This window comes from Sciurus carolinensis, chromosome 1 (genome assembly GCF_902686445.1).
Source record: "Sciurus carolinensis chromosome 1, mSciCar1.2, whole genome shotgun sequence".
Lineage (NCBI taxonomy): Eukaryota > Metazoa > Chordata > Mammalia > Rodentia > Sciuridae > Sciurus > Sciurus carolinensis.
The window spans coordinates 183,233,233-183,249,355 of NC_062213.1; the positions used below are offsets into that span (position 1 = coordinate 183,233,233).

At 51.0% G+C, this 16,123-nt stretch overlaps 2 protein-coding genes across 6 annotated transcripts in view; one reads left to right on the top strand and one right to left on the bottom strand.

Annotated features, from left to right (window-relative positions):
- Positions 1–1,966: 1,966 nt before the first annotated feature.
- Ncdn (neurochondrin) lies at positions 1,967–11,510 on the bottom strand. Of its 3 annotated transcripts, none has more exons than XM_047539262.1 (7): positions 11,124–11,510; positions 9,748–9,888; positions 7,675–8,643; positions 6,465–6,706; positions 5,333–5,557; positions 4,779–4,921; positions 1,967–3,474 (listed from the first exon to the last, which is right to left on the bottom strand). In XM_047539262.1, exons 2-7 carry the CDS (start codon positions 9,868–9,870, stop codon positions 3,038–3,040), a joined length of 2,139 nt encoding a protein of 712 aa, XP_047395218.1. In that variant the 5' UTR covers positions 9,871–9,888; positions 11,124–11,510; the 3' UTR covers positions 1,967–3,037. The 3 variants fall into 3 exon arrangements, with proteins under 3 accessions (XP_047395218.1, XP_047395212.1, XP_047395219.1); XM_047539256.1 differs by having other exon boundaries at positions 10,788–11,510; XM_047539263.1 differs by lacking the exon at positions 11,124–11,510 and adding an exon at positions 10,309–10,543.
- Kiaa0319l (KIAA0319 like) overlaps positions 11,339–16,123 on the top strand; it is a 104,085-nt gene continuing 99,300 nt past the window's right edge. Inside the window, exons 1-2 of one of the 3 annotated variants that reach the window (XM_047539243.1) lie at positions 11,339–11,457; positions 14,920–15,089. In XM_047539243.1, coding sequence (XP_047395199.1) covers positions 14,948–15,089 — 142 coding nt within the window. In that variant the 5' untranslated portion in view covers positions 11,339–11,457; positions 14,920–14,947. Of the gene's footprint in view, positions 11,458–11,603; positions 11,795–11,831; positions 11,953–14,919; positions 15,090–16,123 lie in introns of those variants that run through there. The other 2 variants (XM_047539249.1, XM_047539251.1) reach the window with 2 other exon arrangements.

The window sequence follows — 16,123 nt, forward strand, 5'->3', positions numbered from 1 at the left end:
TGCCTTGTGTTTTCAATCTTTTCTGGGCATAGTGTCCCACTGTAATGCCCCCTGGATATTTCACAAGTTGTACAAATTCACCTTTGACTAAATAGCTGATCATTTTTCACAGACCTGTTTCTCTCAGTGTTCCCCATGATAGCCCCACTCTCCACTCAGTGGCCCAGCTCAGAAGTCTGCAGTCATCCTTGGTTCTCCTCCCCTTCTTTGTTCTTTTCACATTCAATTAATTGCCAAGTCATGTTACCTTACTCCTACCTGTACTGTCTCCATCCTCACTGCCACTGGCTTAGACATATCACCTCCTCTCGAGCTCCCTGCCTCAGTTGTTTCTGATGGCTAATCATCTTTCTGAAATGCAAGCTGGACACAGGCACAGTGGCACACACCTATAATTGCAGTGACTAGGCTGAGGCAGATGGATCCCAAGTTCAAGGCCAGTCTCATAAATCAGCAACATCCTGTTTCAAAATAAAAAATAAAAAGGACTGGGGATGTAGCTCAGAGGTAAAGCACCCCTTAATTCAATCCCCAGTACAAAAAAAATGCAAAATGAATCCTACTTAATCTGTTCAAAACTCTGCAGTCTGGTCCCTCATTATGATCCCATATCTAAGCTTCTGAGTTCGGCACAACAGGAATCCTGGGATCTTATCCAACCTCACCTTCTGCCACTCCCCACTTCACACTCCACTGTGGCAATAATAAGCATGTAAGCCTTTATGCCTACTGTTTCTCTGTCCACCTGGCAAATCCCTCCTCTGCCTTTGGTCTTGGAACAAATACCTGCTGAGTTTTCTTGGACTCGTTCAGCCAAGCTGAGAGGCTTCATGACCCAGTCACACCATTTTAACTCCGTAAAAACCACTGATTATACCTTTATGTTGCCGTGTCTGTTTCCCCTCCAGATTTTAAACTGTTTGAGTGCAGAGGCTATGTCTTTTCATACTTATCCCAGAGAATCCATACCAAGAAGGCTTTTAGCACATCCAATAAGTAAATGAATGTTCTTGTTATGTATAGCCAACCACAGGTGGGCAACAGGATGTGCTCCGTGAACACTTGTAGGCTTGAAGGTCTAAGTGAAGGAGTCTAGACAGTGTGGGCCTGGGGCTAGTCTGGCTCCAACTTGACAGTTTTGGTTTACACCAGCTGTGGTAGAGGGTGCTTGGCTTGTCTCTAGCTGAAGCTCTCAGGATCCTTCCCCTCTCACTTGGCATAGAACAGAGGTCAACAGTTGGTAGCCTAAAATCCACATTTGGCCTGTATGTTTTTTTAGACCAGTAGTGATTTAATGAAAAAAGAAAAGAAAGTTACCAACACCCAAAATTTGGATTTCACATAAAAATTAGGATTTCTGGCTTGGCACCATGGTACATGCCTATAATCCCAGCTGAGGCAGGAGGGTCACCTTTGAGGCCAACCTGAACAACTATGTGAGCCCCTATCTCAAAATAAAATTAAAAAGAAAAAGCTAGGGATATAGCTGAGTGGTAGAACACTTCTGGGTTCAATCTTCAGTACCACCAAAAAAAAAAAACCAAAAAAACAAAAAAACTTTCTTAAAAATTGGAGGGTATGGCAGTGCCTCTTGGCAACAACCTGTTGACAAGGGAGGGGGCAGTGCTTCATTTGTCCCAGAGCCCCCAGCAGGTCTGGCCACATCAACAGCGGGGATTGTGAGTCTGCTGTGTCAATGAAGGGTATGGCTGAGAGGAGTAGGGGTCTGTGTGGAGGCCTGGCTCTAGCTGCAATACCTCGAGCAAATCACGTATCCATGCCTATGTTTCTCCATCTGTAAAATCGGAATTATAATCCCTTCTTCCCAGGATTCCTGGGAAGGCTGAATCACACATTGTGAAGTGTACTTAGCAGGACATGTGTTCAGCAAATGATAGCTGTGAACTGACGGTGCCTGCGAGGGAGAGCAGGTGCAGGGCGGACCACACAAGAGGCTTCTTGTCACCAATGAACATTTATTGAGTGTCCACATGTGCACAGCTTTGAACTTGGCGATCACAGAACATACTGGGGGAGGGCTGGGGGAAGCAAGGGATCAGGTGTGGGGGATCCCTTCCCAGGTTCGTAAGGTAGTCCCTGCTGGAGCCGCCAGTCGCGTCTCTCTGCAGAGAGGAGTAATAGCAGGGGTGGGGGCTGAAGCCAGGCACCACGGTGGCAATGGGGTGTGATCACTGGGGAAACATGCGGAGTCTGGGGAGGTGTTCCTCCTGTTCCTGGCTCTGGCCAGGCCAGATGGCACCAGAAGGACAGGAATCAGATGCTCGGGTGTCCAAGCAGGGATAAATACAAGCAAAATAAATAACCCCCCAACCCCCATTATCACTCTGCTGCAACATGACACATAAGCTTAGAGACCCGGGCCCAAGGACTCTTGGGTCCCCTTAAGGAAGCTTGGGTGGAAGGAGGTTTCCCCACCCCTGACACTGGTCTGTCTGCCCCAGGTTGCCCTGAAGGGATAGGGGCAGTTCAGACCCTGGGTCACTGAAGTTGAAAGGAAGAACTGTGATTTCAATGGCCTGAGGCTGCTCTCTGCCCAAGGGGGCCAAGGGCAAGAGCCAAATGGCCGATTTAAAGGACGTGGACCTGGGGAGCCAGAAGGGGCACCACAGCCTGGGGAGGCCACGCCCTGGCCGGCAGGGCACTTGGGCTGAGGCAGTCAGCTCCTGCCAGCCCTGTCCTACCCTGGGGCCTCCCTCCTGCAGGGGAGCCAGACATTGGGCACAATGACACCTAGTGCCCCCCTCTCTGGGGGCTTCTCCAACCTTCCCCGGCCTGGCGGGGACAACCACGTTGATTTCCAAGCCGATCCCTGCCCCCATGGGGGCCTGGGGGGCGGGACGCAGTTCCTTACACTTGAGGAGTGGGCACCATGCCCTTGCCCTCAGAAAAGCCAGAAAGCTGGGGTGTTTGGGGGGAAGGAGTCTGGGGAGGGGGTCTAGTTTGGGGGCTTCAGGGAAGATGCCTCCTCCCTCCTTCCCTCGCTGCCCGCCCCCGGGCCTGTCCCCAGTGGACACCCTCAGGGCTCTGACAGGCACTGTTCCAAGGCGGCCATGCGGTAGTGGCTGGCCGTTTCCTCACCTGCCTGCAGCCTCATGGCCTCCCGGCACAGCCGATTGGCCCGCGCCAGCTCCACCAGAACACCCTGATAGGCGGCCACCATCTCAGGCTTGACAGAGTTGGGGCTGACACTGCCTAGCAGCTGGAGTAGCTCTTGAGGCCAGCGGGAGCGCAGGGCAGCGGGGGCCAGCCAGGGTAGCAGCGGCACACAGCCTGTGAAAGCCTGCATGCCCAGAAACCAGAGCTCCTGCAGGTCAGCCCAGATGCCCTCATAGTCAGGAGACAGGGCCAGTACTGCCTGGTCAGAGCCAGGTGTGGCCCGTGCCACATGGGACTGCGATAGGAAGAGGATGGCGGCTCCGAAGAAACCTCTGGATGCTGGAGTCCCCTGAAGAGCTGGAAAGCATGGAGAAAATGGTAGATGAACCAGATGGGCCAGCGCTGGGCCAGTCCCTCACTTTCCCTCCTGTGTGGACACACTCAGAGCTCAAGCATCACTTGGAATCAGACTGTCTGGGTTCAGACCCTACTTTCACACTTACTGTATGACCTTGGGCAGTTAACTTTTCTGGGTCTTGTAAAATGGGGCCACTAGTGCCAATCTTAGCAACTTGTTGTGAGAATTAGATGTAATAACCTTGGTACATGCCATCAAGACCTCTATAAGTATGGGAGGTGGGAGTGATCCACACATCAGAGAGAACTCTGAAAGGTTCTCACAGCAGGGACCTCAGCAGCTGAGCGACCTAGAGCTCTTCAACTAGAGGCTGTGGAGGCACATGCTTGATTCCTAAGCCAGAAGAGGGCGCTGAGGGTGGAAGTGAGCAATGACCAGGTTTTGGTGAACTGCCATACTGGGATTCTCCTCCTCTGCAGGTGCTCTCCAGGAGGCTTTGCATCTAACCTGGTAAGCTAGTACTGGGACCATGACATGGCGGCTCTATTGGAGGTTGACTGAGTGTGTGTGTTGGGGGAATGACCTCCTGGTTTCTGGTCCAAAGGGACGTGTTCCCCTTCCCACTGCTAGGTACCCTGCTGGGATCCCCAGAGAGAAAACAGAGGCAGCTGAGGGTATGGGCACGTTACACCCTGTTCCCGGGCATCTGCTCAGCTCCTCCAACCTGACAGATGGGGCACAGGGAACAGGCGGGGACAGAGGGACTGAAGCAGACACCCACGGCCACAGTGGGAGACACTGAGGGCTTCCAGAGGCTGAAGGGGACGCCCTTCCCCCTGCACACAGCCAGAGTGAGGCAGGGTGGCAGAGAAGCTGTGCAGAGGGGCAGAGTGCTGACACCTGTCACTGAGGCGGGTGAGCTGTTGTGCAGTGAAAAACCTCAATGGAGGGAAGTCAGGTTTCTGACTCAGGCCCTGGGTGGGGGCGGCTCCACCTTGAAAACACTGGATTTGGAGTCCTTGGGCTGCCAGGGATTCCAGGTGCCTGTGCCTGTGCCTCTGAGCAGGCCTGTACTTAACACCCACCAGACCTTGCCTTAAAAGTCTTTAGAAGGAAGAGAATGTTATCATTTTGGGAAGAAGGGTGGGGGTGGCGGATAGAGATAGAGATATACTGTAGAGATTTCCTCTTGACAGAAAAAATCTGCAAAATCATTTTCTGTAAAAGGACTTATGCCCGGAGCACAGCAGATCCACTCAGGTCTTCTGCCCTCACCCATTAGGCCTGGGTCCCCAGGGCTTACCTGGAGATGTGCTAAGGAGTCGGGCCATGAGTAGGCCCAGGGTGGCCACATTGGCAGCCAGAAGCAGCCTCCCTTGTTGTTGCACCAACGCAGGCAGAGATGTCATCAGAGTGTTCATAAGAGATGTGAAGCAGGCATCACGCCTGGGGGAAAAAAGGGAGGCAAGGATGGGGGCAGGAAGAGGGTTAGTTGACCAGATCAGATCCTTTGGAAAATCTGGATCTGGGACCCCCGACTTCACTGGGCCAGAGTCTGGCAAGGAATCAGGTAGCAAGGTGAAGAGTTAACCTTGAGCCCCAACCATAGCATCTGGGGTTATGGCTGGTGCTGAGAGATGTACCTCAGGAAAATACCTAGGGGTTCAGACATGCCAAATTCTTGAGTAGAACTGGCTTTGTCTATTCTGAGACTCTTTCATTCTAACACTAAGAGAAATCCAAATGCACAGGGAAGCAAAGTAGAGGTCAAAATTTAAGGCACTCAGGCAGCCCCCCCAACCCCATGCTTGATTGGATCGCCTCCCAGCCTCTCCCAAACCCCTCCAAACCCCTCACTTGATTAGCCCTGGTGCAGTGACCACGAGGTTGAGGAAGATGTGACAGCAGGTCTGCAGGCCGATCTCCACACTGTCAGGCAGCACTGACGTGTCATGGCCAGGGGATGTGAGCTCCCACTGCTGCAGGAAATACTTGCAAAGAAGTGAGGGGGCCCCCTCCTTGATCAGGATCTCCCGGGGCCCATCTTCAACAGTCAGGTGGCACCAGCCGGGCAGAAGGAGCCTGGGGGTGTGGAAGGGCAGACGTGTGTGGGATTGGGAGAGATGAAGGTACAAAGATGTCCTTTTTCAGGGTACCCTGCCTAGGAGAAGTGAAAGTAGGGGAAAAGAAGGATATGTCCTAGTAGGTATTACAGAAAAAGCACAAGATTCAGAGTTACACAGGCCCAGGATCAAATTGAGGCTCGGCCATACAACTTGACTGCAGTAAGTTACTTTAACCTCTTTGAGTCTCAGTTTCCTCATCTTTAAAATATGAAACTTTTGTCAGATTTGCCATGTGGACCAAGTGAGATAGATAAGCCTGGAGCAGTGGTGCATGCCTGTAATCCAGCAATTTCGGAGGCTGAGGCAAGAGGATCGCAGGTTCGAGGCCAGTCTTACCAACTTAGAGAAGTCCTAAGCAACTGAGTTCTCACCTGTTTTAAAAAGGGCTGGGTCTGGGATTGTGGCTCAGTGGTAGAGTGCTTGCCTAGCATATGTGAGGCACTGGGTTCGATCCTCAGCATCGCACAAAAATACATAAATAAAATAAAGGTATAGTGTCCATCTACAACTAAAAAAAAAATAAGTTTTTTAAAAAAGTGTGTAGCTCATTGGTAAAGCACCCCTGGGTTCAATCCCCAGTACCAAAACCAACAAACAACCAGAGATAGTTCTAGTAAAAGGTATAGCAAAATACCTGGCTTGTAGCAGATGCTCAATAAACCTATGTTCTCTTTTTGAGAAATCTGGGATTTGGCAGCTCAGGAGTCCTGTGGGAACAAGCCTCCCAAAATGAATAGAAATGATCCTCAGAGAACTCTCATGGCCCCATGAAGCCTAGCACAGCCCAGTTTATGGGGGACAGTCTGTGTGTGATGGTTTTCTTTAGAATGGTCTGGCTCAATATATTGTAATAACAAACTCACCTGAGAGCATCCCCTGGCCAGGTGGGCCCTGGGGTGGTGGGGGAGATGGCCAAGTTGGCCACCTGCTGTGAGAGGTCATTGGCCTCCTCCGCCTCCTCATAGAGGGTCTTGGCATAACGAACGAGGAAGGGCAGCAGCTGGCACACCTCCTTACGCAGGGATGAGGTTTCCTCGGCCAACCAGGCACCCAGGATCCGAACGGAGGCAAACACGAAGGGTTCCTTCTGTTTCTCTGGCCCCACCTGTTGCCATAGGACCCCTCTGAGATAGAGCAGGACCTGAGACCCTCCCCTGTTTTACCAGCCTGCTGGCCAGTCTACAAATGGAAAGGAATGCTGGCCTGTGAGCCCTTCAGAGGTGGGCACCAAGCCTTATCCTACCCTATGTACCCAGTACCCAGCAAATGGGACGGACACACCCAACAGAGCAGGACCTCAGTGCATGTCTGCTGAGACTCAAGGCACATCCCCATCTCTCCACCACCAAGAGAGTTCAAGGCTGGGAGGAAACTCTCAAGACTACAGCTAAGTAACATTCTATGGAGGCTCTGACCTGGGATGGGAGGACAGGTCATGCCATGAACATATAACCAACAGTGGGAGGAGGGATGCCCTTTTGGGCTAAATAAGAAAAAGAGACCTGAGCTGGATATGTGGCCAGTGAATTCAGTGGCTGGAGTAGACCATTAAAGAGAACAGAGTCATAACTGAATCCCTGCAGGACAGGAGAGTGGGCTTCTCAGAGAGAAAGGGAGAAAGAGGTTGGGAGTGAGTGGGTAGTAGATTTGACTGAACCTCTAGAAAGGCCAGGAACTGGGCAGCCTTGCTCCTTTTTCCTGCACCACTATAAGTCTGTATGTGTACGTATGTAAAACAATGCTCCAGAGTGAGCAGAACAGACTGCTTCGACTTTGCGTGTGGTGTGTAGTGTGTGTGTACTGGGGAGTGCTGTGTGAGTGGGAGGTTACTGTGTTGTGTGTGTGTGCTGGGATGTGAGTGCACATATGGTGTGTGGTATGGTGCTTCGTGGAGGCTTGCAGAGGGAGGGAGAGGGAGGGAGGCTAGGCCACACACTACTCCTGAGGGCTGCTGCAGTACCAGCCCGCCTGCACATGCAGCTTTGTCTCTTCATTATACCCCTTTTCTTTGCCTCTGGCTCCTGCCCCGGCTCCCCGACACTGGGCTGCCTCTGTAGGTCACTAGCCACTTACCTGCTGCAAGTAGAGGATGACTGCTCCAATGGCCTCCTTCATGATGCTCACGAGCTGCACCTTCTGTGGCTCCTTCAGCAGTGACTGCTCACAGCGGGTACACTCCTGGATCCCCAGCTCCATGAGGGCATAGCAGGCAGTCACCACATCCTCTTTCACCTCTGTGCCTGTCTCCTCCAAGGCCAGTCGCACCTCCACACATGCCAGATTCACCAGTAGGGCCAGGAATTTGCTCCCAGAGCTGCCCGCCGGGATCCAGTCAGAGCCGCAGGCGTGTGCCAGGCGGGCTGCCAGCTTCAGGGCAGGGTTGCGCTGCCAGGAGCTCAGCTTGCTTCCCAGGATGCGCGCCAGCCCAGCCTGCAGATCCCGGAGGCATTCAGGGGGCACGGTTGTTGGGGGCAGGAAGAGGGGCAGCAGCTGGCAGAGCTCAAACTTGCTGGCATCCTCGGCTTTCTGGAAATCCTCACTGAGGCCCCGCAATACTGCCAGCAGGTCGGGCTCCGCCTCCTTCCAGCACTGTGTCTCTGCAGCAGCCAGCAACCCCACCAGGAGTGCCAGGGCCTGGTCAAAGCCATAGCCATGGCCCAGGTATGCCTGACACAGGGCAGACACGGTGCCACCAGCAATGAGGTGCCGGGGCCCTCGGGGTGTGCCTGCTACAGCTGTCAGGCACTGGTAGGTGTCATCAATCATGGAGCGGCGGGCAGCATCATCAGGGTCCCCCCGGGCTGTGAGGAAGGTGCTAAGGATAGGGATCTTGTTCAGGACCTGGGGATGGGTGGCCAGTTCAGGGTCACTGCAGAAACAGGCCAGCAGGGCCACACCAAGGGCACGGAGAACGTGGTCAGGGCAGCCATCCGGTGCCTCCTTGGTGGTCAGGAGACGATTGGGGAAAGTGAAGCCAACGGCATCAAAGATCCGCCGCCGGGTTTTGGCATCGATGTCACCTGCTTTGACTGCCTTGGTCACCTACAGGGGCATTGGGAGGGGTAGTATATGCTATTAGCAGGATGAAAGGAAGAGGTGGCAAGGATCGTCCCTTCCCTGAACCTTGGGGCACTGAGTACTAATAGGATTAGGTTATGCAACGAACTCACTCTGGGATCATTTCATCCAGCTCCTTCTTTTTCAGGCTGATGTGACTTCTGGGATCCCTCTCATCTATGATCATCCCATGGCAGGGGGATGATTTAGTCCTTCTCAACCACTCATTTGGGCACTTCATTACCTGGTCAGTTGAGAAGTTCTTCCTGATATCTAATCTAGATGCCCACAACCTGGGTTGGAAGGGGCTTAGAACTCAAGTGTTTAAAATTCCCCAAAGATTTAGGGTCCTTTCCTAAATGCTGTCTCCAGATAAGTCTCTGATCCATTTCCGCCACCTTCTCAGGGGAAATGGCTCCTGTGTCTCGCTGCTCTGCATGTCAAAACATTTCCCCTTACATTTCACCTAAACACCTCCTCTGCTGCAGTGTGAGCCCTTGACTCCAGAGCCTTCTCCCTGTTGCCATGGCAAACAAGCAGCGGCTGTACTCCCTCCTCCCTTTACCCCCCACACACTACTCACCCCCCCTTTCTAGCACTGCAGCTCCTGCTCCACTGTCCCCAGCCTGGGTTCCTCCAAAAGGCCTAAGACCCAAACCAGCTCTCTTACCCTCAAGATACCTGCTGCCATCCTGGTCATCCCCTAGGACCCTTCTTTAATCACTTCCCGTCCTGTTACTCTTTCAGATCCCAGAAAAATTATCCCAAGCCCTCAAGTACTTTGCACTAGTTACTACCTGCTGCTGTTACCCTATGAGTCAGCTCCCATCTGCTATGGGACACTCCACAAAGCAAACCCAGGCAGCCTCCTCCAATGCCCCCAGTGCCACAGCCCTATTCACCCACATTCTCCCCTTTTCTCCCATTCTAGGGGAGCAAATGAGTACAAAGGTAGGGGTCTTAGAACTCCTTTGGTGCCCCCGAAGTTGCCAGCACCACCTATATTTCCTTGGGGACTGGCTGATCCCATTCCTTGGGGGCCCGACCACCCAGTCCTTCCCATCTCCCAATTATCATCCAGTTCCTTACTAGCAGCAGGGCTGCAAACTGCTCGCTGTCATTCTTGGCCTCACGGAGAGCTCCCAGGTAGCGCTCCAGGGTGGGGTTTCGGCTCTCTGCCTGGTTCAGAGCTGGCTCACAATCCGAGGCCATGATGCCCGCCTTGCCCAACTGTGAACACAAGAGGGACTGAGCATCCCTCTGCAGAGGAGGGGTGGGGGCGGGGGCAGGGGTGGGAGTGGAGGATGGAGGGAGGGATTAGCACAGAGGGAGAGGAGGGAGGATTTGGAGGGGTGGCTTCCTTAGGACTGACCTCCCTTGGAGGGGTGGGGGGACTTTAAAAGGCTGGACCTGCATATCCTTAGGGGTGAAGAAGGGACCCTGGTCCAAGGTCACCTCCAGAAAGTGGGAAAGGAGGACTGTGGATCCTGCTGCTCCGCTGGACAGCTCTCCTCACCAATCTCCTGGGAGTGGGAGGCGGCTGGTCCCACCAATTAGTGGACCCCTGACACATGAAGTCAGTATTTATCTCCCTCTCCAGGAGCACAGGGAGTAAGTAGTGAGGACAGACAGGGAGGAATGGAGACATACATGGGTGAAGTTCGATTATCCGGACTGGAGCTGACATGGGGGAAAAGGGCATCCTAGGCTTCTTTTTCCCCTCCCTTCTTCAGATGAGGCAGGAGATAAGCTTCAGCAGAAGTGAGATTTCGAGCTCACCAGGGAAGGTCTGGAGGCCCCTCTGGGGACCCCATCCCTCCAGCCAAGGCTCTCAGTCGCCCCCACAGGCTCCTTGCCTTCTCTCCTTTCCCTCCCTCGGGCAGAGGCTGCAAGAGCAGCAGCAGCAGCAGCAGCAGCAGCAGCAGCAGCAGCAGCAGAATTAACCCCTTACGTTCCCTGTCCTCGCCCTCCCTTTCCAGCTACCAGCCTGAGGAAGCCGGTAGGGTTGGAGAAGCAAGAAGGGGTCGGGTAGCTCCCGGGACAACAGCGAATCCAAAAGCCGGATAATCGAAGCGGGGCTGTAGAGATGGGGAGATGAGAAGGGGAGCAGGGTTCTTGGCGGTCACCACCTGTCCCGCCGAAGCCAGGTCACAACACGACATTGATGAAGTCACGACAGGGCGGCGATGAGATCACACTTCACGATGGCGCGATGATGTCACGAAGAGATCACAGCAAAATCACGACATGGGGGGACAGCCCCCAAAGATGATGGGGCAAATTAAAACAAGATATGTATTGAAAAGGGCTGTGACAAAATGGAGTCTCGACAGGGCGCGATGATGTCGCGATATGGCGCGATGATGTCGCGATAGGGTCCCCGGGGTGCGTCGGCATCGATCGGCGCCGGTTCGGAGAAGCCCCGGCTGGGATGCAGGGGAGGGCCTGAAGGGGGCTGAGCTCACCAGGCTGCGGCCCCGAGCGGTGAAGTCTTCTGCGGGCGCCCTGCTGCCGGAGCCTGGGGCCGCTGCTCACGCCGCGTTGCCCACTCCGGGCTCCCGGCTGCTGCAGCTCCACCCCCACCCCCGCATCGCCCTCGGCCAATCCGCGGAGGCTTCACTCCGGGCTCTGACCAATGGCGCGGCAGGGCGCTACGCCGTCGGTGGTGCCGCCGTTGCCGCCATCTTCCTTGTGGGTATTGCCCGAGTTTGGGCCCTGGGGCTCGTGCAAAGAAGGCAAGGTGCAGGCTGTCCCAGGAGAGCGGGAGGCGAGAGGCTGGGGGTCCAGACTCCTTCGCTTGTGCGTAGTTCTACCCCCAGCGCTGCCCCTCCTCCCCCTCGGGCTCGCGGCTGGAATTGCGCTTCCGGAGGGTGGGGGCGGGAGGGCTTGATTAGCATGAAGAGTGTGTTTCCGGGTTGAGCCCCGGGAGGTGGGAGGAGGCGGCGTTTCCGGCCGACGTCGCTGTCCGGGGAGGCTGAGGCGAGAGGGAGCTGTCCGGGTGGGGACCCCGCACTACCTTCTTCCTTTTTCTCCTCCTCCGGGTGAAGGGAGAGAAGGTTGGGGCCCCGAGCCCATGGACCGGGAGGAGGCGGAGGCCGCCGAGAGCCGGGGCCCCGCTCTATGGCCCTGAGCCCCGGTAGGTGGCCGGGGCGGCTGACTGCCAGGCCGAGGACCATGAGCTCAGGGGAGGGGCTGGCGGGACCGACGATGCCTGGGGGTTCGCTGGCCCGGTGTTGGGACTCGGAGGTGGCGCTCCTGGCTGGCCAAGGCAGTCAGCTGCTTCTGGCCTTGCAGGTGCGGAACTCGAGTCCCAGACTGAATCCCGCTTCTTTTGGGCCCCGGTCTAGTCATGCAGCTCCCTCCATTCCCTGACAGTCAGTACTGACAGATCGGGCTCAGGTCGCTGCCGTCCTTCTAACACCCTCGACCTCTGCAGCCTCGCCTTTATCTGCTGCTGTCTCTGGTGTTTGATCATCCACCGAGACTGAAAGTTGATGCAGAGTAAGGGGGGCGGGGTTGAGTGTGATGTGTAAATTACAATTCGAAACCAACCTCATTCAGGATTTTGAAAATTATGCCCCGCAGAGGGTCCTGTGGTGCCTGCAGTGAGTACAGAGGTGAAGCCTAGGAAGTCAAAAAGAAAATCTCAGCGAGGTTCCAGGAATGCTTTGTCTTCTCTCACCTCGTGATGGTTGTGCTCATCGACAATGGATGCTGTTAGTGAAGAGCATTAGTCAACTCTCCTTGTGCTTTCTTATGGTTAACAGACTGGAAACTAGGAACGATTTGGAAAGACGACCTCCCAGAACAATCTGTTCATTTTTCAAGCTATTTGGAAAACAGTGTCTGCAAATATAAGCAAAGCTATTCATGGCAGTCTGTTCTGTAACTTTCCCAAGTATCTGAGACTTTTTTTTCTTTAAAGCTTTATTTTTGATTACTCACACCCGCTGAATAGGCTTTTTCAGACGTGCTCTGTCCTTATTCAAACATATCTTATCGCTGTGTACATAAATGGAGTTCCACGTATGTAGCTGACAGACTGAACTATGATACATCCCCCATCAACCTGAAGTATTAAGTAAACATTACCCCCTGCTCTCTCTGAACAGCTGCTGCAACAGAGAATGCTTTTATTTCGAGTGTACTTGTAACGCCCTAAATGCCAGAACTATTGGGAGCTTTTCTGGATTTTCATTTGTCAAGTATTGTGGGGGTGTGTGTTCTCTCCCTGGGTTGTTATCCTTTGATTTGATAACAAACCATTTGGATCTTGGTGCTGTGTTGTTTCTGCCTGTGGTCAGCAAGCCTTTAACTGGACCCTAGCAGTGATTTGTGCCCATAGGGAATTGTAGGTTTCAGCAGAAGGACTGGTTAGCAGTTCAAATGGAAATAGATGTGCCTCTCTTGTGCACGGTTTGTAAGATATTGCACTTCTAATCAGCTTGCTAGTCCAATGGTGTTTATTACTCCTGTTTTCAAAGCCTATTCATTTCTTTTTTCTGCTTTTCCCGCCCACCTGCCAGGCTACTGATGACAGGTGTTGAGTCACCTTGAGTTTTAAATCCTTTTGTGGTAGGCAGAAATGTGTTGGGTAAGATCATACACACACACACACACACACACACACACACACCCATTCCAACCTGGAAGGCTACAGAAGTTGCTGGATATACTTTCTAACTTAGGCTCCATTTCATAATCTCTTGAGTGTATCTCTGATCCACACATCTCTTTTCTGTCCCCTGTTTCCTAACATACAACTATGAAACAAACTAGAAAAAGGAATGGTTTCTTTTTTCTTTTGGGTGCTGGGGATGGAGCCGAGGGCCTTATGCTTGCTAGGCAAGTACTTTAACTGAGCTGCATTCCCAGCCCCTAGAAATAGGAATTGTTGGACGAGAAAGATGAAGTCCGTTAAGGCTCAGTGAAAACCTTTTCTTAGGTAGGTTATACCTCAGTTTTCTAGTGTGTTTGTGTTTGTTTCCTGGCATTAGCTTTGAAATCCAACCTAGGTAATGCTGATCTGGATTTCTGTGAGCTCGCTGGAGGTGAGAATTAGGGGTTGTCATTCTGTGTTGTCAGATGTGGATGGCAGGCATACATATATATTTAAAATTTCTTTTTGTGGGGAGGTACTAGGGATTGAATCCCAGGACCTCCTCACTCATGAGGGCTCCACCACTGAGCTATGCCTGCAGCCCATTTTTTAAAATTTTATTTTTGAAAAGGTCTTGCTAAATTGCCTAGATTGGCCTTGAACTTGTTATCTTCCTGCCTCAGCCTCTTGCATACCTTGGATTACAGGTGTGTATCATGGTGCCTGGCTGATGGGTACATATTTAGGGTAGAAGTCTCCCCCAACCCACCAGATGGGGATCTTGCTGTGTTGCTCAGGCTTGCCTTGAATTCCCAGGCTCACACAATCCTGTTCCCTCAGCCTTCTGAGAAGCTGGTGCAAGCTGCTTTGCCTAACCAATAGATTATTAGTTGCTTCTTCAGAACTATATCAACCCTCTTATTGCCAAGATTTATATAACAATTTATAGAATATAGAAAAATTGTGTAAAGAGGAAGAAACTTTTTTTTTTTCTTTTCCTGCTAGAAGGGACCTAAATCATCTAACCCTTAAATTCTGGAATAGCCAGCACAGTACCTGACAAATTACTGAATGTGTGTATGAATTTAAGCCAGGAATTGTAGATGACTCTTAGGAATTGGGGGAATAATAGGAAGTATATAATGGGTAGATTTTTAAAGATAATAGTGGTGGGAATTGTAACAAACTGGAGAGTGACAGTACATGCCCTAAATATGATCACATTAAAAAAATTTTTACAACTCCCGCAGGTCAGTTTAGTCAGAAGTCCAGCCTCTTTTTATAGATAAGAAAATGTGTTTGGTCAAAGTCACGAAGCTATTAGCAGAACTGGAACTGAAAAATCAAAAGCATTTTTCCCTCCCAGGCTGCTACTCTTTCCATTCTGTTACATAAATGATTTACTGTTAGATTAGACAATAATGGAATATAAAATGTTTCAGTTTTACAGTGAATTCATTTTATTTCCCTTGCTCTGTTGTTATCCTGATAATTATAGGTTATGTCAAAGCTCAGGTTTAAAATTTATAGACAGGGATGTGCACTGAAAGACAAACTTGAAATTTTTCTTTCTCCTAATCTGTCACATTCTCCAGCATTCCACATTTCCAGGAATCAATTATTAATTACTTGGCATTTAATTTCTTTTTCTGTCTTTCTAGTGTACTGGTTCTGCCAGTCTGGAAGGCCATGGAGAAGAGGCTGGGAGTCAAGCCAAGTCTCGCTTCCTGGATTTTATCAGGATGTTGTTGGCAGACATCCATGAAGTGGTTGAGAAGCCGGTACCTGCTTTATACTTGCTTCTGCTTCAGTGCTCTGTGGTTGTCAACAGGTATTGTTTTCTTTATAGATTTAAGATTCAAAAAGGGCACTCTGTTTGAGTCCCTCAGTTCACTTTAAACACTACTAAGAGGCAGAAAAACAGTTTACTACTTGACAGAAAATGTTATTTTTTGGTATTAAAGTTTTTGGGTTAGTTTGTTTTGTTTTGGAACCAAAATTTAAATAAAAAACTGGCACGATCATTTTGTGATTTGAAAAAATGCTTTGAAAAGAAAAAGCTTTCAGAGTTGGACAGATCTGGGGCCTGGAGCTGGATGTTTCTACTTAATGACTAAGGCCTTGGGCAAGTTACCTAGTGTCTTTGAGGAAGGATAAGATCCATCTCATAGTTTGATTTGAGAACGATTTAATTAAAACATGCAGTACAGCACTCTGAACGGACATGCTTAGTAAATGATACTTTGCTTCCTTTCCTAGAGGAGAGAATGTATTCCTTGCTTTTTCCATAGAAAATGCTGTGTTTTGTAGAGTAGGCTTTCCTCCTCAAGATTATTTCACCCCACTAGAGCCTATTGCCAGGAGTCAGTGCCAAGAAGGCTGAATATCAAAGGAAAATACTTTTTTTTTCCCCTTCCCTCTTTCAGTTCTTTTATTGACACAGTTCCTTTTCAGAGTATGGAGTGTGAGAAAACAGCAATTTGAAAAAGACTTCTGAGTATACTGCCATTCTGGGCAGTGACCAAAATCCTTCTGCTATAGAGACCACTGTTGGGGATAACTCATCAGACTTTTGCTCTTGTAATTATAAAGATTTATGTTGCTTTTCTAAAGCAATTGGTGGTCATGATTTTAAGAGCTAAGTAATTACTGTATTTAGCAATTTTACTAACATCAGCTTTGGAGTTTTTGTTATCTTACAGTGGTGGTTGATGATTGTATAATTAATTGCAATTGATAGAAAAGTGACCTAAATGTGTTTTTTCATTTTTTTTTTGTTTTTGTTTTTTTGGTGCCAGTGATTGAACCCACGACCACTTTACCACTGAGCCACATCCCCTGCCCTTTTTTATATTTTATTTAGAG

Excerpts from the sequence above, each read along its gene's own strand:
- Ncdn (XM_047539256.1), bottom strand. The coding sequence starts at position 10,820 with ATGTCGTGTTGTGACCTGGCTTCGGCGGGACAG. Across the intron at positions 9,889-10,787 it reads ACCTGGCTTCGGCGGGACAG|TTGGGCAAGGCGGGCATCAT; the intron begins GTGGTGACCGCC and ends TTGTGTTCACAG. Across the intron at positions 5,558-6,464 it reads TGGCCAGGGGATGCTCTCAG|GCTCCTTCTGCCCGGCTGGT; the intron begins GTGAGTTTGTTA and ends CCACACCCCCAG.